The following is a 27,625-nucleotide window of genomic DNA, read 5'->3' as shown; positions in this document are numbered from 1 at the left end:
TAAATATAGCCTGCACAGCGAATGGCTTCATATAATACCTCTGTTTGCACCACTTTGTGCGCTCATCTGCGTTTACTGACACCTTGAAATTGTAATTATATCAGAGGGGAGTCTGTATAGAGTAGAGAATGTGAATAATGAGTGGTTTCTATGCGGAGTTTGTGCTGATGTATGTGTGAAGTGAGCGAGTTGCGTGTACTGTGCACTAAAATTTTCTGATAGAGGAAGAATGATTAAAGAATGGTCCATGCTAAGGACTAGTTAGATCAGTAGTACTTCATTCAATAATTAGATGCTCTTTCTATTTTCATTCTTACTCCTTATCACCTGTCTCGCTTTTTCAATATTTTATTATGAAACAAATGTGTAAATACAATTCAGTTTCTCAATGTACTTTGACATAACAGATCTGTGAACTTGAAATTTTAATTTTGTGTGTTACAGCAAATTTTTGTTTAGTATTGTCTCAGATTTTATTATGTAAATCTCATTATTCAAAGTTGCCTAAATCCATTAAAGACCTTTAAAATTGGGAATTCTTAAAGTGAGTTTATTGGCTTTTCTGATCCATTTTTGTTTGGACCAAAAACCAGTATTGTACAAAGTGTTAAGTATATATTTTTATATTTACGGAAATGGACTCTGGTGACTTTGGATAATAAGGAAAAGTTTAATATTAAAGCCATGTTTATTACAGTATAATTAACATGTTAAACCATGGGATAAATGCCATCAATAAAAATTATGGAAATATGTTTGTGGTGAATTTTAATATAAGCACGTGGTCTTACAAGAATCTACAAATTCTCTGTTAGTAGGATATACGTCTTATATTTACAGTTAACAAATGCTGATCAATGTAAATTAAATGCATCTGTTATTGTGCTAATAACAGGGTGCCTGAACTTCAAAACCCAGAGGGCTAAACACAGTTGTCTGGAGCATTTGAATACACTTTACCTTGCAGTCATATGTAATAAACCAGGGACAATAATGTCTTTCTTAAAATAGTTACTGCTTAGTTACTGCCAAGTAACTGGCAGCAAGTGAAAGATAAACAATTGCAGGTACCTTGATTAATAGTCTCAGCTTGGTTTATAAGAGATTCTTCTTTGCGGTCTGCAGTCCCGTATGCAGGTCCTCATCTTCACAGAACCCTTCAAGAGTTCCAGTCAGGAGGTTTATGCTCATTCTCCCCTTTCCTGCTATCTTAAGGCTAGTAGGTCTTTAGGTTTATATACATGCCTCAAAAAAAACAACAACACTGGATAAGCACCTTTCAATTATGTTTTTCCAACAGCTTTCATTATCACCATCTAGCAAACCATTCTCCATTGTTTTCTCTAGCCCTAATCCTCTGCTGCAGGGGCCAAAGTCCTCAAGACAACAAAGAACATTTTGTCCCACGTATTTTGCTTTTATCCTAGCAGTCCTCAGGGATGGGTTTCTAGCATTTTGATAGCCTAAAGAAAATTAACATAAGTGGCTGAACACATTTACTCCTTTTTGGAAAGGGATGTGGGAGGCAAGAGGTCAAGGAGCAGTTGCCAGTTGTGGGCAATTTACTTTGTGACGTAGAACCAGCTTTTGCAATATGCACAACTCCATGTCTGGCTGGCTTTTTTGTATATGCTTGGGGGCAGGTAAAAAAAACTCGTAACCTTTCCATTCTGCTGTTCCTGAGACCTTTTCAAGCATGGTGGCTCAAGAGTAATGCAACTAAACTATTAGTCTATGAGCCAAGGGTCTAGAAACAAAGATGAATTTATGAAGCACCTTTTAAAATAACATATGACCATAATAAATTTATCAGCCCCAGCAGTCAGTAATTAGCAGCTTTCACTGAAAAAATGTGGGTTTTTAAAGCCTAAAATATGTAATACTCAGCTATGAGCGACAAAGCAACTTGATAAATGCAACATAAAGACACATACCCAAAGTATAAAAAAGCAATCATGTAGGCAGTTTAAATGCTGGCTTAATTATAATATAATATCTAGTATTATAATATCTAGTAACACAAGTACTGCGGTATTCATTACTAAAATAGTTGATCAAAGCAGTTTGTGTCCTTTGTGCTCTACAACTGATAATACCGCTGTTCCTGCTACACCTCTGTGTCTCAGCTTAACTAAAAGTGTAGAAATGTACCCTTCAATTGATGGAACTGTGTGCAAAATATACCTTACAAGTTAAATGCAACACAGAAGGGTAGTGCAAACATACAAGTCAAAATCCACAATCCTTGAACTGGTGATAACCTTATTCACATCCAGATGGACTGTGACTTCCACTAGTCACAGCTCCACTCCATGATTTTCCACATGGTTCACTGTTCTGGGCCTGAGTACTCTGCAGGTAGCCAATTCTGCTATCCCTTGCTGTTGGAAGTAACTGAATGATCTTATCACACCAGAAGCAGAGATGCTATCCCCAATTGATATCAGCTTTAATTAAGCTAGGATAAACTACAGTAGCACATAATTCAGCAATTCTGTGTGGAGCTACCTCTTACTACTTGATTCATAGAGCTTAATTGATTCGTCAGCCCAGCAGTTCTCTTAGAGGGACTGAATTAGTGCTAAGTTATAATTAATGAAGACAGGCACCTAAAGCTAAACCAAACCATGAACACAGCTTGTGGTCTGAATGACATACCACACCCAAAGCATGCATTAGCAGGGTGTGGGAGAAGCAGAGAAGTGCAGTGGCCAAGATTTCTTCAAGAAACCCATGCTAAACTAGTTCAGCTTAGCATTGCCTGCCAATTGGCTCATAGGTTCTGTTAGTTCTAAGGAATAGGATATTGGTCATAAAACAAGCGGGTGTGGTAAATCTCCCAATCCATCAGTGCTCTCCTATAAGTAGGCCTTCCTCAACATGCATTTATGTTCAGTGCTGCAAACCGTAGCAGCAAGACTACTTGCAGATTTTTCAGCCTGAAAATTAATTCAGAAATTCAGAAATCGAGACGAGTTAAGGAAGCAGCCGTGGCACAAACTTTTAACCCTTCCAGAAATGTATTTTAGGAGAAATGTTAAGTACTTACTCCTGTATGATTTCCCCTCCAAGAGGCTCTCGCACAGTCATCTTTATTTGAACACAGGACTTCTCAAAATTCCTGTGAGGCGAGAAATAATATTTCTTTGCTGCTCCCTATTGAACAGCAGCCCTTCCCTCTTAACTGTTTGTCTAATTAGAAGAATATTTCTGATACTCTGTTACATTTGGAAAGTCACCACTGTAGCCATATGATCTGTCAAGTTTGAGATCCCTGCTTATGTACATGGACAAGAATCTGAATCTCACGACATCATTGTACACCAGTTCCAAAACTAAACCAATGGCTCAGTTGTGAACTTCCTTAAAGTGAGGTACTGCAATAACTTGAAAACACCAGTGTATGTTATAATAATTACATTTTAAAAAGACATGTTTGGTTTTTTAAAAAAATCAGCAATATCCCATTACAATAAGTTAGTTCCTTATCAAGTGACCAGAAACAAATTAATAGAAACATTGTGTTCTGGTTACATAGTATTTGATCTTAAGGGAACAGAAGATTAAGGGAGAATGGTAATACTTTTTAAAGTTTGCCAAGCCATAAAAACTTGATACCAATGTGCTATTCAGCTAATATTCTATTTGTAAAAATAAATCATGCAAAATATGCTTTGTTCAATAAGGATAATTTAAATTATCTAGGCACACAACCAGATAAAGTGAAAGTGCACCTATTTATATTTGCTTTTTCAAAGATCACACAGATTCTCTATTGCTTTAGCGATAGTGTTACTGGCTATTTTTTAAAAAATTATCTTGTTATAAAATGGTGCAAAAGGCTATGCATAAACTTCCTTTTGCTCGTATCTCAAATTTACTGTGGTTCTCATTAAACAAGTCTGAAGTTTGTTTTTCTCCTTTTTGCAAGTTTTCTGTGCTCTTACAAAGGGGGAGGGGGACGAGAGAGAAATCAAACTTTTCCTTATCCTAAGCAGTGATTAACATGTAATTTGCATCTATTCCCTATAGTAATACTGCCAGAACTCCAATATATACCAGTTTACCAATACCAGAATTATCTGCCTTCCATGATATAGCACATATTCAGTTACTGGATTTGTGTTCAAGATCTCTTCATCATGCAAGACACACAAGATGTTTAAAGAAAACTTTTGAGTATTAAAATACAATGTTTGCATGAGAAATTCATGATAAGGCTTTTATAAAGTGACAACTCAAGTCTGCCACCATAGCATTATATAACTTCTAGCAATTTGCCGCAAACACTATAATCCCTTTGGTTATCTCCTGTAAGTGTTTTGAGTGTTCATGAAAAATAAGTCTCTCTTTTGCTATAGGACCCTCACTGTAGAACTAGCATTTCTCATACACTAGAAGACACTCTGACCATAGGCTGCCAATAGCTTTTGAAGATAACTAATTCTCTTGATCAGTTCAAATACTCTCAAATTATATCAGTGCTATTTTCTCCAATGTTTATGGCACTGCTGGAATTTTAAAAAAAGTTCAGTGTCATCATTGGCACTGTTCTGGAGTGACAGATTCAGAAATCCACCAGATGTCATCAGCACATTTGAACAGTAGAATCCTGGCTTCCTTGTGTATCATCTGACACCGTTTCGTTTTACCACAATTGTTCCTGCTACAATATCATAGGCTGTTCGGTTATGCTGAAAGAACAGCAGGGTAATGAATGCAGGAAAAAAGGAAGCAATAGAAAAATTCTTGATCAAAGCTCGTATTGTAGATCTGGAAAGAAAAGAAATTATATGTCATCTCTGCAGTTTGTTCTGTAAATAAGTTATTTTGACAAGAGTTACACAACTGCTAAAAAAACCACAAAAACCAACCCCACTCTCAGAATAATTTCCCATTTCTGAGAACTGATACACATCAGCCTTCATTTAAGACAAAATTTTCTATTGTTACTTTCAGAATCAAGGATATTAGTCCTAGTTTGAAGAATCCACTCTTAACATAGCCACACCAAAGCCATGTTCCCCCTTCACAGCTGGTGTACTGCTGCACAACTAGTATTTTGTGTTTTACTAACATACTTCTTCCATTCGTTAAATATTCAAACACCGTTTCTCCAGGAAAAGCAACCAGAGATCATTAGTAAAGGATTCAATATTATAATGCCTTTATACAAAGACAAGCATTGTCGCACCATAGCATACCTTGTACGGTTCTGATTGTTGTACCTCATAAGGATAAACATCAGAACAGTAATTCAGGGAGTTATAAATAACCAAGCTTTCTTCCTCATAAATTGTTAGCTGACAATGAAGGGAACAATCCTAAACACAAGAAGCTGGCATAAAGAAAGCCAGTGTAAGTAAAGCTGATACAAAGTTACACTGGATCCAAACCCTGTTCAGCCGCAGGGATACTGCTACTCTGCCAAAGCCTGGTAAATGTCTTTATAGTGCTTGTTTTCAATGCCAGCTGTCTCTATTGTTGGCTTATTTTGTTAAAAAATCTTACTGTATAAAGTTTAATTAGGCTGTAAGCCACCTTGAAATTGAAGTGGAGGTGGGCAAAAGACCTTATTGCAAGGCTCTATTCAATGAAGGAAAAAATAACTATTTATTCAATGTAACTAGAAAAAACTGATGAACCACTACTTGTACCAACATAATAGTGATACAAAAAAAGTTAACTTACGTTGTCATGCTCACATTAGAAGATGGAATCACTAACACGCGACTTGGTGCAATAAGTACAGATGTGTCGCATGTCACAACTCGAAGCCCAAGCAGAAATTTCCCTGGGGTTGCTCCACCTGCTCCCCAAATGCAAATAATCTGAAAATAAATGCCATTTCAAATTTTGTCGCCAGGAAACAATATTTTACCTTGCACAACCTTCCAAATGCAAACACTTTAAAAATGAAGCTAACTTGATGAAACCAGAAGAACTTCAAAACAGGTTTTGTAATTGGGGATATAACTGGAGAGGGAGGGATAACCTGCTCCCTGTCTTGGGCAACTCAATAACCCTAGAGACTATGCAGATAGTGGCTTCTGCTTCTTGGTCACACTAGAACGTAACATAAAATAGGAATTCATTTTGTATATCAGTGACTTTTCCAAAAGTTCTCATTATCTATGTTGAGTTTAAGCTCACTAAGGATTAAGACATATATTCTCACTATTCACTACTGAACGTGTAGTTAAGGCTTAGATACCTCATAGAAGCAGACTAGCAATCTGTAGACAAGGGCCACTATCATCATTTTCTGTAAATCTTCCATGGAAGTGTCTTCATCTATTTCCTCTATGATGTAATGCATGGCAAACTTGGATATATCCCTGCACCAAAAAAAAAAAAAAAATCATTTTAGTAATCAATAACACTAACATACAATATCGCACTACAGTATAGATGCTTCTATTCAATCCCCACTTTCCTGTCAAATGTTTTCACCTGATGGGAATTTTAACTGCATAGAATTGAGTAGTGACTAAGGAATCAGAATTAAGTTGCATGGGTGTAGCCAAGGGGGGCAGCTGCCCCTCCATCAAGAAAAATCCATAAAAAATAATTAAATAACTGAGGTTCTGCTCCCCCACAACAAAAAGCCTGGCTACACCCATGACAAATTGTGTCTATATTTCAGCCAGTCCCAACTGTATTTAGATTACACAAGCTGGATGCTACTCGCTCTTGGCAACAGTTTCAATTCATGCAGAAAATATGCTTATTTCACATCTAAAAACACAATTCCACATCTACAAAATCGTGAGAGCTAGTATATGGTAGGAAGTCCCCAGGACTAATCTTGCCTGTGTCATGAACTTCACAGTGTAACCTTAGACAAGCCAAACTCTCAGCCTCAAAAGTCATGGATAAAAATACTCCTCCATCTTCTCCCCCAAACCTCCTCCAACAAGGGGAAGTTGTACAGTCTAAAATATGGCAGTGTATGTGAACTGTTACAGATACTTCAAAGTGTACAAAAATGCTGGATTATGTTAATTATTTTGAGGTAAGCAAACCCCATCTGAAAAACCTAAATATTTTATATCGACCAATACCAACTTATCAACTTTTATCAAGCTATACAATTATTTTAAAAATGCCACGTTAAAAAACATTAGGTGAGAAGCAAACAAGTATTCCATAATTTTTAAAAAGATGAACATAATTTTCCAATATACTTCTCTATAAGGAAACAATATTCATTAAGTCAAAAGTCACCACCCAAGAACTATAGCACTCATTTAGCAAGTGCTGTATTTACTAAATCGCAACTCCAAAGCTTGAGAAATAGGGTACAACTAAATTTAAGCTTATAGAAAGTATTATTATCATATTAGTTTGTTGTTTAATAAAAAACATTTTTTAGCTGAAAGCAACTAACATTTTTTTAAACAGTTACAGATAGGTAGCCGTGTTGGTCTGCCATAGTCAAAACAAAAAAATTCCTTCCAGTAGCACCTTAAAGACCAACTAAGTCAGTTCTTGGTATGAGCTTTCGTGTGCATGCACACTTCTTCAGATACACTGAAACAGAAGTTTCCAGACCTTTCTATATAGTGAGAAGGTGGGGAGGGGTATTACTCAGAAGGGTGGTAGGAATGGGTGATTGGCAGATAGCTGTGATGAGCCTGTTGACGACTCTTAACGACTGCAATAGGTCTTACAGGAGGAAGCAAGGGGTGAAAAGGTGAAAAATGGCTTTGTCATGTATAATGAGATAAGAATCCAAGGTCTTTGTTCAGGCCAGGTTTTTCCATTGTATCTGTTTCAGTGTATCTGAAGAAGTGTGCATGCACACGAAAGCTCATACCAAGAACTGACTTAGTTGGTCTTTAAGGTGCTACTGGAAGGAATTTTTTTGTTTTGACTATGGCAGACCAACACGGCTACCTATCTGTAACTGGAACTATGGAAGGCACCACATTGAGCCGCATGAAATGGAAGTCCATCAACCTCACCAAGAAACTTGCACAGGTACAGACTGATATCTTCTTTCTTACTAAATGCAAGAACCTGGACATTATACCCAAGGGTCTTAGAATTAAGAACCCTCTACAATCCACGTATCCCACTGAATATGCAAGAAAACTATGCAACACTTTCTCTAAGAAGCTGCTCAAACATCTGATCAGCGTTCTCTACTCTAAACAGAAGCTAATAAAGGAGGAACTCCTTGTATTGGACAACTCTATCAGGAACCACCAAGCTTGGCAAGAGTTCCAAAAGGAAAAACAAAACATTTACCACTCTCAACTGGAGCTACTGAAAAAACAGAAAAACAAGAAACTCTCTAACCTTTCCAACCTACAGGCTACAAATCAAAACAAGATCAACAATATTGTCAATCTCTCACAGCAAGCACTCAGCCCAGCTGAGGAATCAGTCCTTTCACGTGGACTGTCATTCTGCCCTGCCAAATCCCCACACATGATCCAGTTCTACGGGGACTTGGAAGCATTTTTCCGCCGTTTACGCCTGAAGGAGTATTTTCAACACACACAACAACAAGACAAAGCAGAACAAGCAACAACTTCACAACACAACACCTCTCAACCCACTGGAGAACAACAACCACCCTCCCAACAGAACACTGACCACCAACTACCACCGAAAAAGTGTTACACAAAAAGGGACTCCACATGGACCCCTCCTGATGGACGCAATACCACACTGGACTTGTACATTGACTGCTTCCGCCACAGAATCCAAACAGATGTGACCAGAAAACACCATCGCTTACAACAAAATCTAAACCATGCTGAAAGGAGAGCCATAGATAATCTCAGAAACAACCCAGACATCATAATTAAAGAAGCGGACAAAGGTGGAGCTGTCGTCATCATGAACAAAACTGACTACATCCAGGAGGCTCACAGACAACTTTCCAATACCGCCTTTTACATAAAATTGGATTCAGACCCCACACAAGAATACAAAAAAGAACTGAACAAGATTGTTAAGGAGCTACCCCCACACATCCAAGAACAGATCCTCACTAACACACCAACAGAACCTCGACCAGGAACTTTCTATCTTCTACCTAAAATACACAAACCAGGAAATCCAGGACGCCCCATCATTTCAGGTATTGGCACTATTACAGTGGGTGTCTCCGGTTATATGGACTCTGTTCTGAAACCATATGCCATCAGTGCTCCCAGCTATGTACGTGACACCACAGATTTTCTGAGGAAAATACAATCTTTAAATAATCTTCCCAACAATACTATACTAGCTACTATGGATGTGGAATCCCTGTATACCAATATCCCACACAACGATGGTTTACAAGCTATAAGGAACACCATTTCAGATAAAACCACAGCGGACTTTGCCACCAAACTCTGCCAATTTGTCCTTACCCACAACAACTTCAAATTCGGTGATGACCTGTTCCTTCAGATCAGCGGCACAGCAATGGGCACCCGCATGGCCCCACAGTACGCCAACATCTTCATGGCAGATTTAGAACAACGTTTCCTAAACTCTTACCCACTCAAACCTCTCTTATACCTGCGATACATTGACGATATTTTTATCATCTGGACACATGGTCAACAGACCCTGAACACCTTCCACCAGAAATTCAATGATTTTCACCCCACAATCAACCTAACAATGAATCAATCTATGCAAGAAATACATTTTCTGGACACTACTATAAAAATACAGGATGGGCACATAGACACCACCTTATACCGTAAACCAACTGACCGACAAACATATCTACATGCCTCTAGCTACCATCCCAAACATACCAAACAGTCCATTGTATATAGCCAGGCACTACGTTACAGCCGCATCTGTTCCAATTCTACTGACAGAGACTCTCACCTAAGAGATCTACAGCAAACCTTTTTAGAACTAAAATACCCAACAGATGAAGTTAGACAACAGATCAACAGAGCCAGACTGATACCCAGAGAGAACTTGCTGCAAGACAGACCCAAAAAAGAAAATAACAGAACACCTCTAGTCATCACATACAGCTCCCAAGTTAAAACAGTACAACGCATCATCAGAGATCTACAACCTCTCCTGGACAATGACAGTTCTCTTTCTCAAGCTCTGGGAGGAAGACCTTTCATTGCCTACAGACAGCCACCCAGTCTTAAACAACTCCTAACCCACAATAATACTACAACCAGACCTAACACAGACACTGGCACCAGAGCCTGTAATAAACCCAGATGCCAACTTTGCTGCCACATACACCCGGACAACACCATTACTGGCCCCAACAACATCACACATACCATTTCGGGACTATTTAATTGCTCATCGTCTAACATTGTGTATGCCATAAAATGCCAACAGTGTCCTTCAGCTCTCTATATTGGACAAACAGGCCAGACCTTACGCCAAAGAATAAACGGACATAAATCGGACATCAGGAATCACAAGACAGAGAAACCAGTAGGAGAACACTTCAATCTCCCAGGACATTCTATACAAGATCTCAAAGTAGCTGTTTTACTACAAAGGAATTTCAGAAATAGACTGGAAAGAGAAGCTGCTGAATTACAACTTATCACCAAACTTAAAACAATGGAAAAACCTGGCCTGAACAAAGACCTTGGATTCTTATCTCATTATACATGACAAAGCCATTTTTCACCTTTTCACCCCTTGCTTCCTCCTGTAAGACCTATTGCAGTCGTTAAGAGTCGTCAACAGGCTCATCACAGCTATCTGCCAATCACCCATTCCTACCACCCTTCTGAGTAATACCCCTCCCCACCTTCTCACTATATAGAAAGGTCTGGAAACTTCTGTTTCAGTGTATCTGAAGAAGTGTGCATGCACACGAAAGCTCATACCAAGAACTGACTTAGTTGGTCTTTAAGGTGCTACTGGAAGGAATTTTTTTATTTTTTTAAACCACAGCACCAAATTAAAATGTATCAAAATATTTGAAAAAACTCATTCATGAGTGTTCCTACATGGAAAAATAGTTCTACACCTAGAAATCTAGTATGGCAGGGAGGAAACTTGGCTAGATCCTTTAACATATATGTTTTCTATGTTCAGGGATTTATTTTGGTATGAAGAACATTCAATCTTTCAGCCTCCACCTGCAATTTGAAATGGACTAGTTCTGTTACACCTTTTTCTAATTCAATGAAAACAAGAGCACAGTTAAGAAGAGGAGAAATTATAACATTTTCTATATTATGTATTATAAAACTTACTTTATTCCACTGAGGTGCATAATACTCAAAACTATGGTTGCTTTAATAAAGAAAAGAATGAAGAAGTCCACCATCTCTGCTATAAACCTGTGAGCCAAGGATGGGATAATATATTCACGACCTGTTTTTTAAAAACAAGAGTATTCAATAGTATAGTATTAATACAAAATAAACAGCTTTAAAAAAGGTGCAATGTGCACAAGATAGGCTTATTATATTTCATTTTACATAAAAGGTAAAGGTAAAGGACCCCTGACAGTTAAGTCCAGCTGCGAACGACTCTGGGGTTGTGGCGCTCATCTCGCTTTACTGGCCGAGGGAGCCGACGTTTGTCCAGAGACAGTTTTTCTGGGTCATGTGGCCAGCATGACTAAGCCGCTTCTGGCAAACCAGAGCAGTGCACAGAAACGACGTTTACCGTCCCGCTGGAGCGGTACCTATTTATCTACTTGCACTTTGACGTGCTTTCGAACTGCTAGGTTGGCAGGACCTGGGACCAAGCAACGGGAGCTCACCCCGTCGCAGGGATTCAAACCGCAGACCTGATTGGCAAGCCATAGGCTCCGTGGTTTAGACCACAGCGCCACCTGCATCCCTTCACTTTACATAACCAATGGCAAATGATGCAATATTATAGTTGTAAGTATGTATAATGCTAGAGAACACATAGACACACCTGGAAACCACACCAGCTTAATGGAGATTTACCACCATATGATCATTACTATGTGAACCAATGTTCTCAAGTGAAAACAAAGTGCTGAGAAGCAACAAAAAAGACTGCCTGATAGCCTTCTCCCATGCCATGCTATCCTGGCACGAGGTCTGCTGCAATAATACTTGAGCTATTCACAGAGAACTGAGGCCTTGCCACGAACCATCTAGGGTTGGGATGGAGGGAAAGTAGACTTTGAATCTATTTGTAGATATCTGGCTGATTTGTAGGGATCAAGGGATTCAAATTACATGTGTGGAAACTAATGTGCTAATAAAGAACTTGTGTTTAGTTTAATTGACAATTACAGTGTTAAATGATTATTTTAAAAATGATCTTTCTACTTATATTCAATTATATTTCTTCTCTTAATGAACTTTACTATTTCTATTATTTACATATTTTAAAATGAGATATAATTGTATGCTGATCTAATCAATACACTTTATATACTTTTTCCAAGTTAAGTTAATGAGAAGTAGTTAATGTAATCTAATTCTCAACAGAAAGTAAATCTGCAATCAAAAATAATTCTCTGCCATGGCTGGTCTTGTACTAATCACTTATCTCTTATACTGAAGTTTTTCTCACCTGTAAGATACACTTATTAAATGGTTGCTTTTAACGAGGTCTTACTGCAGCTTTGCTAGCTAGTTTGAAAGCTGGATGATCAATCCTTATGCCACTATTTTGCAACTAGTCCTGATGCTTCCTTGTGCTTTAAAAGGGAGGCAGTGAGGAAGAACATACATTTTACACTTGATTTGGAAAGCACCCTTTTTCCTACTCTAAATTTCATATTTCCCTTTTGAAAATAAACATGAAAATCAATGCTTGAAAATGGAATTTCAAGATTTGGGCTTCTGCATTTATTTTTAGGGAGCGACTTGACATTCTGCATTAGATGCACTTGGTGTTTCTGCAGAAATGACAAATACTTCAATGCAACGGTATCATACCGCAAACTGCACTTCTGAGTGACATTGTAGGTTTTCCAGAGGCATCTCACTAACAATTGTAGGAAACAGGCTGCTGGCCAAGAAATACCTTAATTAGGTTTAGGAAGGCTCTTATGCACTTATCTAAAGGGCCCCACCCAAGCCCTTCCATACTTGTCTTTACCAAAAGTTTCTAGAAGGGTAGACATGTTGAATTCCAACCTATACCTATTTCCTGAAAGCAAGCCCCACTCATCTCAATGGAAGTTAGAATGCATTTTGCCAACATTTTGCCACCCTGGGTGGGAAGGTAAACAGCGTTTCCATGCGCTGCTCTGGTTTGCCAGAAGCAGCTTAGTCCTGCTGGCCACATGACCCGGAAGCTGTACGCCGGCTCCCTCGGCCAATAAAGCGAGATGAGCGCCGCAACCCCAGAGTCATCAGCGACTGGACCTAATGCTCAGGGGTCCCTTTACCTTTACCTATTTTAACAGATTTTATTGCCTTCTACATTACATTCCAAACACTGTTATCGTTCTGTTTTATTTATTCTAAATTACGGTTTTGTGAAATTTGTATTGTGATTTTAAGATTGTTGTTAGTCACCCTGGGCTCCAGCTGGAGGAAGGGTGAGGTGAAAGAATAGCAAACCCTCGCTGACAGCATTTCCTTCTCTTGTGCAAGTGCCTTTGTGTGCGCCCAACAACTGAGAACCACGATCCGTATCTATCTCCTGTTAAGGAAAACTTCTGCCACGACAGATTTGTTGCAGTCTTGAAAAGGGCGCCACAGCATTTACCAAAACGCTGCCCATAAGCCTCTCCCCTTCACTTATGAGCAGCAGCCCACCTCCCAGGCGTTGCTTCTCGCCTCTACACCCCAGGCCAAAGAGCGCGCCTCCCTCCCCTCCCCCAGTCCCGTAAACATCACCATGGAAACCCAACCCTCCGGCCGCCCCCGCCCCCTTCTCTCCACTTCAGCCCTGGCGCCCCTTCGCCCCGGGCAACTCCTCTCACCTGCCGGCCGGCCGGGTTCCCTCAGGGAGCTGGCGGCGGGGGCGGGCCGTTGGCTCAGGGGCGCGTGCCTGCCCGCGGGCGGTTGCCAAGCCGGGGCCGCGCGCGGCGGGGCGGGGCCGCTGGCGGCGGGAGCCGGAGGGGTCGCGAGGAGGTAGTGGAAGGGGCTGTAGTAGTAGCCGCCGGGAGGCGGGGCGGCGGAGGAGGCGGAGGCGGCGGCTCCGGCCATGAGCGCGGCCAGGCCGCTCTGCCAGCTCAGGTAGCCGCAGTACGAGTCCCACAGCCACTGGTGCACCCGCCGAGAGTACTCCCCCGCGCTCAGCGACTCCGAGGCGGCGGCGGCGGCGGCGGCGGCAGCAGTGTGGGCGCCGCCTGTTTCCTCAGGGCCGCCGGCGCCGCCTGGGACCTCCTTGGTCTCCGCCATGGCCCCGGCCCGGTGCGCGGCCTTCTCCGCGGCGCCTGTCACTGCTCGCGGGCCTCACTGCGCAGCTGCAAGGCCATCCCGCTCCCCGACCGCGTACGCCGGATATATAATATATATCTGCGTGACAGGCCGAGCGTAACTTTCGCGGCGCCGGCTGCGTAGCTCTGACGTCACTGGAGGAGGCGGGGCTGAGAGCTGCCCCAGGCCCAGAGGCACGGTTTGGAGCGTACCACTGCCTCTTCACGACCCTACGTGAGATGGTATCGCCCAGCTGCGCCACTCGGTGTTTCTGGGGCTGGGCTTGCGCCCCGCCCGCCGCAGAGAAAAGAGGAGTACGATAAGGAAAAGAGGCAGGGCGGCCAAAGTCCTTGCACTGGAACAGGTTTCCTGTCATACCGAACCCATGCGGTCTGCCATACCCCTTTGCAGGTGGGGATCAGAAGGCGCCGAGCTGCCCAGGATCACCAGTGCACTTAGAATAGCAACGTGTTTGAGCTGTGAGCTTTGACCAGGCGTCCTTGCAACTTGCACATCCTCTTTTTTATCTCCTTCAAGTTCTCTAGAAGAGGGGACTAAAGGTTTTCAGCGAAAGCAACAGGCAGTTGTACAGCGTTGCTGACCATGCCGGACTATGTTTTGAAGACTCGCCCAGATTATCTGACGCAAACAAGGATCCGTTGGAAGCAACCTGTCCCCAGCTCTCTGATCCTCTGGGGAACCTTTATCCTCTCTTGCCTGGCAGCCAACGAGATAAACAAATGCCTTGTGTTGGGATAAGTTGGCACAGCTCTTGGCTGTAAGGCCAAACCTTTTTTGTAACACCCTTTGTCCATGTGTTTAGCTGGCTTCAGCTGCTTGACCTCATTTCTAAGTATTTTTGGATCAGACTTTGAGTGAAGTATTGCATTCATTGTGAGAGTTTTTGCTACACGTTTGGGCTGCTTCAGAAAATCTGTAGAAAGCAAATGTGTCATCATTCTAAGAATCTAGTCCCCAATAATATAATAGTAATATAAGAAGATCCCTGCTGGGTAAGAACATAGGCCTATCTAGTCTGGCTTTCCATTCTTGCAGTAGCTAAGGAGAAGTCTCAGGGAAGGCCACAAACAGGATATGAGCACATCATCTTCCTGCCATTCCTGATCCCCAGCAGCTCTTACTCAGAGGCAAACTACCTCTGGTACTAGAAGTAATATACTGTACAACCATTGTGACTACCAGCCTTATCCTCCACGAGTATGGGTGGATATTCCTTTTTTAAGTAAACGTGTTTAGGTTTTAGTTCAAACTGTAGTTTGGGTTGAGCTTAGAAGTCTTATTGCCTAGTCCTATCAGTATTTACTCTGAATTCAGTGAGGCTTACTCCCAAGTAAATGTGCATATTTGCAGTCTTAGAACTTAGCTGCAGTCCTATGTGCAATTGGGAATACCTCTGGCTGAATTTTCAGTGGGATTAATAAATATGCAAACACTGAACAAGAAAGTTTGCTAGAACAGTATATTGCCACTGCAGCAGGTAAAATTAAGGTAAAGGACCCCTGGACGGTTAAGTGCAGTCAAAGGTGACTGCAACATAACATTATGACAGATATATTATTTTAATTCAATTGCACACCAATGTAACCTTCATACTAGAAATGAACAGCAGCAACCTGCCATTCTCTTATAGGATCAGCAACTTTTTTATTCCTTATTCGTATGTACTCCTTGGTGCTTAACTCTAACTTGATTGTGAGTATTCACATATATTCGAATAATTAGACATGAGACCTGAGTGATTGTTTTCCCTCTCTCTGCCTATATTTGAATGATTACCCTTAGAATTCTAAAATAGTTTCAGGTTTTAAAAATATAAATGTCAGAGCCCACTTCAAGATAAAATTAACAGCTTCATTTGTTCTTTTTTAATTTAACAAACATATTTTCAAAACTGTAGCTCTTCCCATTTTTGCTGAGGAGTGTTTGGAAATCGTTTACATTCTAGTGTTTATTCTGCCACCTGGTGGCTATGCAGAGTCAGTATCTCAACAATGGTTGATAAGTAAAAGTCAGGTATACTGTATTTGCTTCTTTGCTTTATTTTCACAGTCATATTGGTAGATTCTGCTTTTAATTGCAAAGTGAGAACACAAATTGATTCACATTTAAACACATAATTTCCCGAAGTGTATGTTCTTTAAAGCCTTTTCTTATTGAGTATTTGCTGAAGGTGGTGAAAGCCACTGAGCCTCTTGGGCAGGGGTCGGCAAGGTTTATCTTGCCTGGGCCAGATCGTTCCTACGGAGATCCCTCCGTGGGCCAGATTGTGTGTGTGCATGAGCGCGCCAGTCCGCAACTTTCAGCGTTTGTGTCTGCGCAGACGCGATTTTCTGCATCTGCACATGTGCAGATATGATGTTCAGCGCTATGGAAGCGAGTCCCTGCACCATGCTGCACCAGTTTAGCGCAGTGCGCAAGCGGGCAACTCGATTCAGGGACAGCTCGTGGGCCAGTAAACGACCTCCATGGGCTGCTTCTGGCCCATGGGCCTTAGGTTGCTGCCCCCTGCTCTTGGGCTTGCCGATCGGAAGGTCGGTGGTTTGAATCCCCGCAACAGGTGAGCTCCCGTTGCTCTGTCCCAGCTCTTGCCAACCTAGCAGTTCGAAAGCACACCAGTGCAAGTAGATAAATAGGTACTGTTTCCCTGGATAGTGCGTGTGTCCTCAAGGTTCTCAATTCTTAAATCCGCTTAAATCACGTGCTCATCATTCATTATGTAATTTGAGCAAATTTGAAGATGCATTGGATACATATATCTTTTAACTTTCTTTTCCCTTCCTTACCCTCTTGTACATCCTGATCTGCCAAAATTCCTATTGGTAAGCTCCTTTGGTGAGGGACTGGGGTTTGTAGTATGGTGCTTTGTGCCACACACATTGGCAACATATAAGTAAATAAATCACTAAATAATCAGATAGGCAAGGGCAGCTGCTTTGTGTAGTGTCTTCCTCTCAGCCTCTCCGTTTGCTGACTCTCGGATCATACTCTGCTTAGGATCTTTTCAGTTGTGGCTTTGCAACATTGGGACACACACCCCAGCGCAGCTCATCTGTTGTCAAGAAGACTGATTTCTTTTTCAATTCCAGATATAAGTGCTTGTGAGTTAAATGCATCTTATTATATACGCAAATCTCCCATACGTTTTGAACATGAAAGGCAATTTTTTTTTTTAAAAAAAAAAACCCTCTACAATGCATTATATTTAAACAAGTTACCATTTTATTTTTAGTCATGTCAGGTTTACTATTGAAAAATGACATGTACTAAACCCACAACAACATTATACATACAGATCAAACATCAGATAGCAAAATCTTATTCTGTGAGCACTATTTGTTGTAGTATCTATACAGTACTACAGTCAAATATAATTTAAAAATGAAGGAGTTACATATCTTGTAAGGTGCAGTAGGCACGATTTATATCCTGATCTAGCTTTGCAAGCATATTACCATTATTTCACTGTTACAAAGTAGTATAAGTAATCAAAATCAAAATGTATTGAAATCATACAACATGTACTGCACATCACATTAGTGTTACAAATTAAAAATATGAACCGTGTAAGTCAAGCCCATCTCCCAAAATACAATCCTTTTAGTCTGAGTTCAAAATTTATTCAGAAATAGTCTATGGCTTTTCTTAATGTACATTTTTGAATAAATGCATGCATACCTTACAAATGGAAATAGAAGCAGAAATACACCCTTGCCCAATACACAAAATAAGATATATAACTAGGATAACCAACTTCTGTATTATTAGGAGCCACTCTAATCTCCAGACAGTGGTCTGGAAGTGTATTTTATTGCAAAAGCTGGCACTCTCACAGATGGCGGCCAGGATGTATAATAAAATTGGTGCTATTCAGCAACACAGCCTTCACAATGATAGAGTGGATGTATGCAGGCAGAGGAGGGTACTACATACAAAACGGCAAGAGACATAGAACATCCAAGTGTGGAATAGCTCTTAGCATTTCTGAAGCAAAACCCTATTCCTTGAATGGAAAACAGGGCAGTATCTAACTCAGAGTGCACCTACTGAAATCAGTGCACTAACATTACAATGTAATAGCAAGTATATTGATTTCAGTGGGTCTGTCTCAGATTGTGACTTAAGTCTGATACCATTATATAACTTTTTACCATGTCTTCATTAATGTTTGGTAGGGTGGCAAGTAGTAAGCTTTGGCCTTACCCCAGAAGACACTGCATTTTATTGTCTTCTCGTTCCTTCCAGACATAGGAATAATTAGCATTTGTGAGATCCAGGAGAAACGATGCTTAACATTCAGCTAAGACCCTTTATGTTATCATTTTTTTTTCAGATTAGGTTGTTAAATACTGTTTGACCCAAGTAAGCAGTAAAGCCCACAAACAAGGAAATGTTATAATGGACAGGGGAGAAGAGGGGGGGGGGGACTCAGTAGAATGCAGATTTACTTAAGTTTAAAATAACTTTTTCTATAAATTATCTCTGAGCTAACGTCAACAAAATTGAATAGAAACAAATATAACAGCAAACTCTCCTTGTTAAAAATAGATAGTCAAGGGAAATAAGAAATTGAAAAAAATCTAGCTTTTCTTTTCCATTAGCAGCTATATTGCTGAGAGTTCTACCATTTCAACTTTCAGAAGCACAAAGACATATAAGAACTACAGACTTTTTGGGCTCCAGGTTTATTAGGTGATACATGAATGAACTGAAATCTAAAATGAACATCTTAACCTCCTACGGTTTTTTTAAATCGGTCAAAACATTAAAAAAGGAATGCACTGAAACATGACAAAAGTGTATCATGCAGACATTTGGCTTCCTGTATGCAGTGAAATAGCCAGTAACCTGAATAGTTAATTTAAAAAATATTTATACATTCACATGACATTGTGTATGACCTATTTGCAAATTGTGGACATGTTGAGAATATCAGGATGCCTACAAAAAGTGAACAGGGGCTGTGCAGTGGTTTCAAAGTGTGTCATGGCAAAATGAACGTTCATGCCTCCCTCAAACATAGTTGTGTACATCAGTATACTTTTTTCCTCCACAGAGATAGTCTCAGTGGAGGAAAAATACTATGTAATACAGCGTATGGTTTCCAGAACACAAAGTAGCTGCTGGAAGGCTTATCACTCATTACAAACCAGTGCTACTTCTTCATGCTGCTGTTTTAAGATGAATTTCTTTGGAGATTGTGGTCATTGGTTTCTGTCCGGCCCTAGGAAGTTAACCCACAATCTCTGTAGGATCAGTGACCAACTTGGATCCATCCCACGATGTCTTGAACTGTTCAGGAACAGGAAATTCTTTCTATATAGACACAAGATTGACAATGAGTATATATTAATTATACTGTATATATTCCAGAAACAATTTACTTTAATCCAAAAAACTGTTTTCTTCAAAGCAACTTGCTGTCAGTATACAATTCAGTGTGTATTTCAGAAATTTGTATCAGAAAGTTTTAAAATATTACACTTACATAATCACCATCCTTTGGGATAAGGATGTTCATTTCAGATGACTTAGCACTCACAATCTCACAATCTAATGATTCCTCACTGAGGTATATATGACAGCCTTCAGTCTTGTTAATTGAAATGGTTGGCACTTTCCCTATTACCTGCAGAACAATCAAAGGACTTTATAACAAAATAGTAAAGAAAAAGATGTTAACACCAACAGAGAAGTGTTTTGGGGGTTTTTTGCACCAGGCCAGGCAGAGCTTAATTAAAACCAGCAAAATTTCAATGGTAATTCAATACACAAGTCAGCCCCCATAGTCCGTTGCCACCGTGTTATAAACAACTGTGAATGGTTGCATAAAAAAATTGTCAAGCATTGCTCTCATGTTACCCACTTTAATTTCAACAGGCCTTCCATTGAAGCAGAATCAGGTGACATGCAGCCCTCTGGCAATTTTTTTCCCCCTTGGCATTGAAAATATCATCAGAATAGGTGCCAGGCAGTCAGCTAAGGGGAGCAAGATCCATCTGAGGAAAACCTAAACAATCAAGGAGGTTTGCAGGCAGTTCTTCAGATACCTAGATTGTAAAATATTGTCATCCATCAACAACCTATCTCCTCTCCATCTCACCTGTGCACAGAATGACCTTTGCATGCCCCCTAAAGGAGAGGAGAAAGTGGATCAGAGGACCTCCCTAAGCAGGATATTCCATAGAATAAGCATGTTTCTTTGAAGGCGGGTATGGGGAACTAAGCAGATGCTATTAGCCAGCGCTTACTGAAAGTTTAACAGATGTAAAGGACACCACAGATTGATGGGCTGAGTCACTGCTTGTCAAGAGCAATGCCTGGTGATATTTCTCCCCTCCCTCCTTCTTTCTCTATAAAAGAGCAAAGGTTGCCTGAGGTCACAAAGAGCAGATTTGTAGGTGCATATATAAAATGGAAAGAATTAATAGTCGCACCATGTTATAAATATAGTGTAAATGTTGCTGAAGCTCACAAGTAGAGCATGAAAGCAACAGTGAGATATAACTTAAAGGCCCAACTAGACATGGTGTTAAATGCATCTTTGCATCTAACATGCATGTTTTTTAAAAATACAAAGAGGAGCTGTTGGTGGAAGCTGATGATCAGTGGAACCTCAGCAGGTGGAGTAGGAGAGTCTATCTTTCTTGTTCCCTGTATTAGTGTTATGAATGGATGTTTACCTGTATCTGAATATCCTTGGAATTGATCACTTCAACAATACCCACAACGTTGTCAAACACAAGGCCAAACTTTTTGCAATTGTCTGGAGAAAAGGGGAGAAATAAAAAGGTCACAAAATGTATTCAGTCCTATCTGTTGTTGAACATAAGAGAAAGAAATTAACTGCTACAACTTGCAAGTGTTTGCTGGTTATAGCTAATTAAGATTTACACAGAGTAGATCCACTGAAATTAACAGACTTATGTTAATCATGTCCATTAATTTTAATGGATGAGTATTGCCAACATTGGAATCAACTCAGAGAATCTAGCTAATTTTATTCACATTCTTATCCCCACAGATTTCAAAACGAGTAACAATTGTGTCCTAAAGTGGTATCACCTATAAAAGCTTTGCAGGACATTCATTACAATCCTATGCATATTTCCTCCCCCCCCCCCCCCCGCCCCAAGTAAGTCTCACTATATTCAACAGGGTTTATTCCAGGTATATGTACATAGGATTACAGCCTTAGTCTTCACTCTAGAAATAAGCACACGTACCAACTGTAATGGAATTAATTTTCCCTTTCATCTGTAATGTAGATTTGTTGCACTTGAAAATGTAAGCTACTTGTTTGAGTTCAGTGTCAGAAATTAAAAGGTCATTCTTGTCTTCTTGGTATTCCTGCATTAAAAAGAAAGAAAAGAAGGAACAAACCACAGATTAGCTTTAACAGATAGTAGCATTTGCACTTTTCTCCCAATCACTATTATCTCACAAAAAGTGGGTGAGAATCTAACCTGCAGCTACATTCTTTTGATGTATCACCTGCTTTTCCACCAAGCTGCAAGTTCCACAGGAGTGTTTTGAGAATCAACACATGAATACATGGTATCAGTAATTTGTGTATTTCTTTGGGCTAGACGAAGTTATCTAAAATGATTTCAAAGTTTAATTATTCGAGATTTTAACAAATTAATCCAATTTTGGGTGAAGTTTCCAAACATTTTGGGTGAAATTTAAATAAGCACATTTTAAAAGAAAAAACTACCTGCAGTGATAAGACGTCAAACATGCCCGTCATCCAGGGAACGGCACTGAAAGTGCAGCCTTTGTTTGACTTTTAGATTGGAAGCAATATTTGTTCTGCAAATTTGTTAATATCATACCCAACTTTCTAACAATATTTGCAAATAAGCAATTCTGAGGATTCTTCCCAAAGACTGCATAATTATTTTCAGCATCATTGGTGCATATCATTCCAAGTCATGTTCTTAAGTGGGGCTCCACCTCCTCGCAATTTACTTACTTTTGTGGAAATATGGCAGTATGCTATTTCATGCAGAGCACAGTTACACCAACAGCTTTGTGTAGCCAATCAGAAGCCATGCTTTGGTTTCCGAATGTTTTGGAAGTCGAATGGACTTCCGGAACGGATTCCGTTCGACTTCTGAGGTACGACTGTACACCTTTTGCACACTGTTTACTCCAGAGAAAGTTCAGTAAACCAGGTCAGTTTACTCTAGTAAAGGTCATTTATAGGTGAGCTGAACTTACCACTCTCCATTTCTTTCCTTCAAGTTCCAACACAGGACAGTGGCTCTGCTGAGGAGGCTTGGGAGTAGTCAGATTTGGTGCATGGCTTTTTGTAGGAGATCGAATCGGTGTCCCCTGAGCCCGAAGACTGGGATTCTTATGAGTCTTCAGGTCATCAGAGACATGGCGAAGCCCTAAGAAAACCACAAGCAGTTGTACAAAAATAGCAGCTTCGTACACCTAAAAGCATCGCCTTCATCGGATTAGTTGATATGGTGGCCCAACTTTTGCTATTGTGTTCGATAAATCAGCAGGCACTTGTATTTTAATGCAACTTTGCCTGCAGAAAAGCGTTATTCCTGATTCTATTTATAGAGTATCATGGAGTCACAGAGCTGGAAGGGACCACAAGTCATATAATATAGCCCAGCCACCTGCAATGCAGGAAACTTTTGCCCAATGTGGGGCTCGAACCCACAACCCTGAAATGAAGATCCTCACGCTCTACCAACTGAGAGCTTTATGTTTCTCAAAATGCAAAGGCTGCAACATCAAAAGAGACTCCGGAATCAACTGACAGCAAATTAATGTTACAAGAGTGGTATCAGGTTTCTAAATGATGTACCATTGTGTACACAGGGTCCTGAAAGCAATCAGGATGTCATTTTGCGCTTCCTTGACCAGTGGCTCTATGCCCTAGAGAAAGACGCATGGCAGTTAATGAAAGCTTGCTTGGTGTTTTGTTTCTTGAAGAAACAAAAAGATAATGACTATCAAATTGCAAATGTATTATTTTCTTGGCACCTTTGGTAATTGTTTCTCCCTGGTTCAGCTGGGCAAATAAGGCTGAGCGGGTTGCAGTTGCATCATCTTTTGCATTTTCTGTATCAAAGGCAGGAGGAGGTCCGGGTGGTGGTGGTGGTGGAGGAGGTGGAGGTGGAGGAGGACCCTGGTTGCTTGCTAGAGTAGACAGCCCAGATGCTGCTGATGCGATTGGACCCTATAAGGAAAATTTAAAAAGGCGTCTGGAAATATATAAACAAATGGTGTCACAAATCACGAGAAACTCTTCTGCACTATACTTTTGGTATGAGGGGATATGCACCGATCCCATAATTTCATTGTGGAATGCATGATTAAAAAACAACAACCTGGAATCCAGTGATTATACGAAAGGTTAAAGGTGGTCACAGTTAGAAAACAAATAATAGGTTTGGATGCCTGTGAAAAAATTAACTGTTTATATTTATGCAGTTTTGGAATTCTGTCTCCTTTGTTGCTTACAACCAACGGCCATCACAAAATAGTTTCAGGAAAAAATAAACATAAAGACAAGCTACAACCTGTATTTCATAAAATAATATACAATACATAAAAGAATAAAAAAGATTATTCCAGGGAACCAAATTGTATTATTCATATTCCTAAACTGATTAGTCATCTTTACAATTAACAACTCTGATACGGAATTTTCTATTTATCTTCCAAGGCTTGTTCCAGGACATGCACTTTCAGCTAAACCATGAAGGATATGTGAACTTACACCAAATATGGAAATAAAGATTAGTGGTAAAAAAAATCAACCTGATAATAGTGGTCACTTATTATAACATCCCAAGGACTGACAAGATGTAATGTAATGTTAGAATACAAAAAGTTAGGTACAACCCTACGCATTCTTAATTAAAAGTACCGTATTTTTCGCCCCATAGGACGCACCGCCCTATAGGACGCACCTAGGGTTTTTTGGGGGGGGATAAAGAAAAAAAATTTATTCCCCCCACAAGCATGGGGCTGGCGCGGGGGAAGCCCGAGCTTCCCCCGACCCCAGCCCCCAGAACAGCCTGCTATCCGCAAGCCTAGGGAGCCGCGCAGGTCTCCCCGGCTTGCGGAGAGCTGCGCGAAGCCAGGGCGCGCTCTTCAGCGCGCCCCAGGCTTTGGAATGCAGGCAGCTCTGCACAACCCTCTGGAGCCCAGCGCGGCTTCGCGCCCGGCTCCCGAGGCTTGCGCAGAGCTGCGGGAAGCCCGGGAGCGCAGGCAGCTCTGCGCAACACTCCGGAGCCCGGCGCAGCTTTGCGCCGGGCTCCCGAGTGTTGTGCAGAGCTTCCTGAAGCCTGAAGAGCGAGAGGGGTCGGTGGGCACCAACCCCTCTCGCTCTCCAGGCTTCGGCGAAAGCCTGTATTCGCCCCATAGGATGCACACACATTTCCCCTTCATTTTTGGAGGGGGAAAAATGCGTCCTCTAGGGCGAAAAATATGGTATGTATCACTGAAGTCTGTGGAGTTTAAACCAACACCATCAGGCTGTTAATCAGCAATGTAACTCGAAGCACCTCCTGTTAATATTGTGTGCTTTTTCTCTTGTATTTTTCTTGTACAGTTGTACCTTGGAAGTCAAATGGAATCTGTTCAACTTCCAAAACGTTCGGAAACCAAAGCACGGCTTCCGATTGGCTGCAGGAAGCTCCTGCAGCCAATCGGAAGTCGTGGAAGCCCCGTTGGACATTTGGGTTCCAAAGAACGTTCACAAACCGGAACACTCACTCCTAGGTTTGCGGCGTTCGGGAGCCAAAACGTCAGAGTACCAAGGCATTAGGGATTCAAGGTATGACTGTAGTTCCTTTTACTGCGTGTTGGCTTTTGCCTGACAGTGAAATAGTTGTAAGTTACCTCCATTAGCATGGGCCCCATTGAGGAGCCACACTCGAACAGACTGACAAACTCCTATGCAAATCTGGTCCATACAGCATCAAACGGCATGCTCGAAATGACTCCTGAGCTATCACATCTTCCCAGTATGTTAAATTGCTATACAGTAGGCCTGCCACTTATGCAAGGATTCAGTTCCAGGGGTCCAGTTCCAGGGGTATGCGTGCTTCTTTCCTGAAGCCCGGTGCCTTGGTTACCCCACTTTGGGAAGGCAGCGATGGGCCTCTGACAGTGTTCCAGAGTCCTTGTGCTACCTTCCCAAAGTCTGTCAAGCAAGGAGAATCTGCTGAGTGCTCAAGAAATTAATAAATAGAGAGCAGAGAATGGTGGGTTTCCCTGGCTCTCCATTTACTTATTTATCCCGCCTGCATAAGGTTGCGCTTGCATAAGTAAAGCCAGTGCAAATTGTGGGCTTCCTCTATACAGGGAGCTTTGACGTGGGTGCTTTCAAACCACCACCCCATATGTGCAGTCTGGGCCCATTTGCGGAGGCTAGTCTAAAACAGAAGACCTGGAAGGTGAGGCAAAGAGGGACTTTAAAACTCTTTCATATCCAGGTTTGCCCTTTCTTCTCTGCTTTGAAAACCAGCCCATCTGCTTTTCGTCCTCCTAGCAAAGGGGTAATGGCAGCAGCAGATGGCTGAGTGAGGTGGCAATGCTCAGTCACCTTCCGCCAGTTGCATCACTGCTGCTTACCAGGAGGGGCAAGGAAGCAGGGAGGTTGGCACAGTGCAAATACACCAATAGAGACAAACTAGTGTGTTTGCTTTATCACTGCCTCAGCCTTCCCTCTCTACCTCCTGGTTCTGGAAGGAGCACTGTCTCTGAGGGAGCAGTTACGCCCAAGTAACCTCTTTGGCCACAGTGGCCCATGCTGGGGCTCAGTAGCTGTCCCAGCCCCTCCGTTTCCTCACAAAAGCTCGTCTATCTGAGCATTGGCTGCATGAGGGAGCTGCAGGTCTGTGAATTCACAGACTTCAGCTTAGGACCTTGTACAAGAAAGATGTGTTACAGTTTCTCAAAAGTCCATCCTTCTCTTAATCCAGCAGGTGCTTGCTGTTCCAAACCATTCTTTAGATTAAGTGTGAGCAGATGTTAATAACAATGTATCCTTATAAAAAGGCATTTAAACAGCTATTTAACTAGCACAAATGGTTACGACGTCTGTCTTCTAGGTTTATGTCAGCTGCCTTCCTTAGCAACAGCTGCTCTCTCGTTGCTGCCCCTTATAGCATATAGTTTGGTCAAGTAACATACGAAAGTATTTGTTGGGGGTTGATCTCACTCGCAAATAAGATCCATTTGTTGCCAACCGTGGAATTGTTTGAAAGTAATTCCAAAAAAACATAAAGGGAATCAGGATTACGGATTAATGTCAAATGTATCATTAGTTTTCTGAGGAATATTTATGTAGAAAAGATACTAGACTAGCCTTACTGTAATTGGTAATAAATCCTGTGTTGATGAGGGTGTGGGAGCTACCAGCTCCTGCCCTGGGAATGAAGTTGGCCAAGTTCCTAACATTTGCAGGAGATACAAAATGAAGCTTTCTAAGGATTATGGTTTTGCTCCTCAACTTCCATCTCCTTCCACTGGAGATCAACATAACACAGGGGAGAGATATTCCTGCAGGAACTCTGATCAATGATGACTACCTTGCCCTCTGGCAAGTGGGAGTTGTGAGTGCCCACACTTGGACAGACACCACCTGGGTTTTGTGCAGGTACAGGAAACCACACTGGTGTCATTCCACTGGCAGGTACTTCAGACTCCACACAATGGAGGCCAAGGTAAGTGTGTGTGTCGGAGACAGGGAAGATGTTGATCAGAGGCCCTGCAATGGCTTTTATTGAACTTAGACAAACATAGGAAGCTGCCTTATGCCAAGTCTGAGCACTGGCCCATTTAGTATGGTCTACACCATTGTTTCCCAAACTTGGGTCTCCAGCTGTTTTTGGACTACAACACCCATCTTCCCTAGCTGGCAGGACCAGTGGTCAGAGATGATGGGAACTGTAGTTCAAAAACAGCTGGAGACCCAAGTTTGGGAAATACTGGTCTACACAAACTGGTGGAACTCTACAGCCACAGCAGGTGCTGAAACTGTCCAACGGTTTGACTTCACCCCCAAAGGCACACTCCTCCTTTGTCTCCCGAGATGGACGGATGCCAACAACACAAACTGGCAGTGGCTCTCCTGAGTTTCAAATGGGGCCTCTCCCCAGCAGCTGGAGATGCCAAGGATTCAACCTGGGGTCATCTGCATGCAAAGCAGATTCTGTACCACCAGACTATGGCCCATCCTTGTCAACTCCTTTGAGATCAAGATCTAGCAATAAATAATAATAGTAGTAACAACAACAACAACAATTTATTATTTATACCCT

At 41.3% G+C, this 27,625-nt stretch overlaps 2 protein-coding genes and 1 long non-coding RNA gene across 5 annotated transcripts in view; 1 reads left to right on the top strand and 2 right to left on the bottom strand.

Moving 5' to 3' along the window:
• Positions 1 to 751: 751 nt before the first annotated feature.
• On the bottom strand, positions 752 to 14,424 carry FAM8A1 (family with sequence similarity 8 member A1). Its single transcript, XM_081873464.1, has 5 exons — positions 13,871 to 14,424; positions 11,202 to 11,322; positions 6,215 to 6,338; positions 5,692 to 5,831; positions 752 to 4,773 (listed from the first exon to the last, which is right to left on the bottom strand). Exons 1-5 carry the CDS (start codon positions 14,289 to 14,291, stop codon positions 4,629 to 4,631), a joined length of 951 nt encoding a protein of 316 aa, XP_081729590.1. The 5' UTR covers positions 14,292 to 14,424; the 3' UTR covers positions 752 to 4,628.
• Positions 14,425 to 14,593: 169 nt separating this feature from the next.
• LOC309348360 lies at positions 14,594 to 17,497 on the top strand. The gene is made up of 2 exons (XR_014159348.1): positions 14,594 to 16,638; positions 16,736 to 17,497. It is a non-coding gene; the product is annotated as an uncharacterized lncRNA (long non-coding RNA).
• Positions 17,498 to 17,526: 29 nt separating this feature from the next.
• CAP2 (cyclase associated actin cytoskeleton regulatory protein 2) overlaps positions 17,527 to 27,625 on the bottom strand; it is a 39,208-nt gene continuing 29,109 nt past the window's right edge. For all 3 annotated transcript variants that reach the window (XM_081873436.1, XM_081873438.1, XM_081873437.1), the window contains 6 exons: positions 23,334 to 23,529; positions 22,551 to 22,723; positions 21,554 to 21,677; positions 21,011 to 21,093; positions 19,816 to 19,956; positions 17,527 to 19,643 (listed from right to left, as the gene is read on the bottom strand). In XM_081873436.1, the coding sequence (XP_081729562.1) occupies positions 19,560 to 19,643; positions 19,816 to 19,956; positions 21,011 to 21,093; positions 21,554 to 21,677; positions 22,551 to 22,723; positions 23,334 to 23,529 (801 nt within the window). In that variant the 3' untranslated portion in view covers positions 17,527 to 19,559. The remainder of the gene's footprint in view (positions 19,644 to 19,815; positions 19,957 to 21,010; positions 21,094 to 21,553; positions 21,678 to 22,550; positions 22,724 to 23,333; positions 23,530 to 27,625) is intronic.

Source organism: Podarcis erhardii (genome assembly GCF_964252035.2).
Source record: "Podarcis erhardii genome assembly, chromosome: 8".
NCBI lineage: Eukaryota > Metazoa > Chordata > Lepidosauria > Squamata > Lacertidae > Podarcis > Podarcis erhardii.
This window is presented reverse-complemented; position numbering and strand designations above follow the sequence as displayed.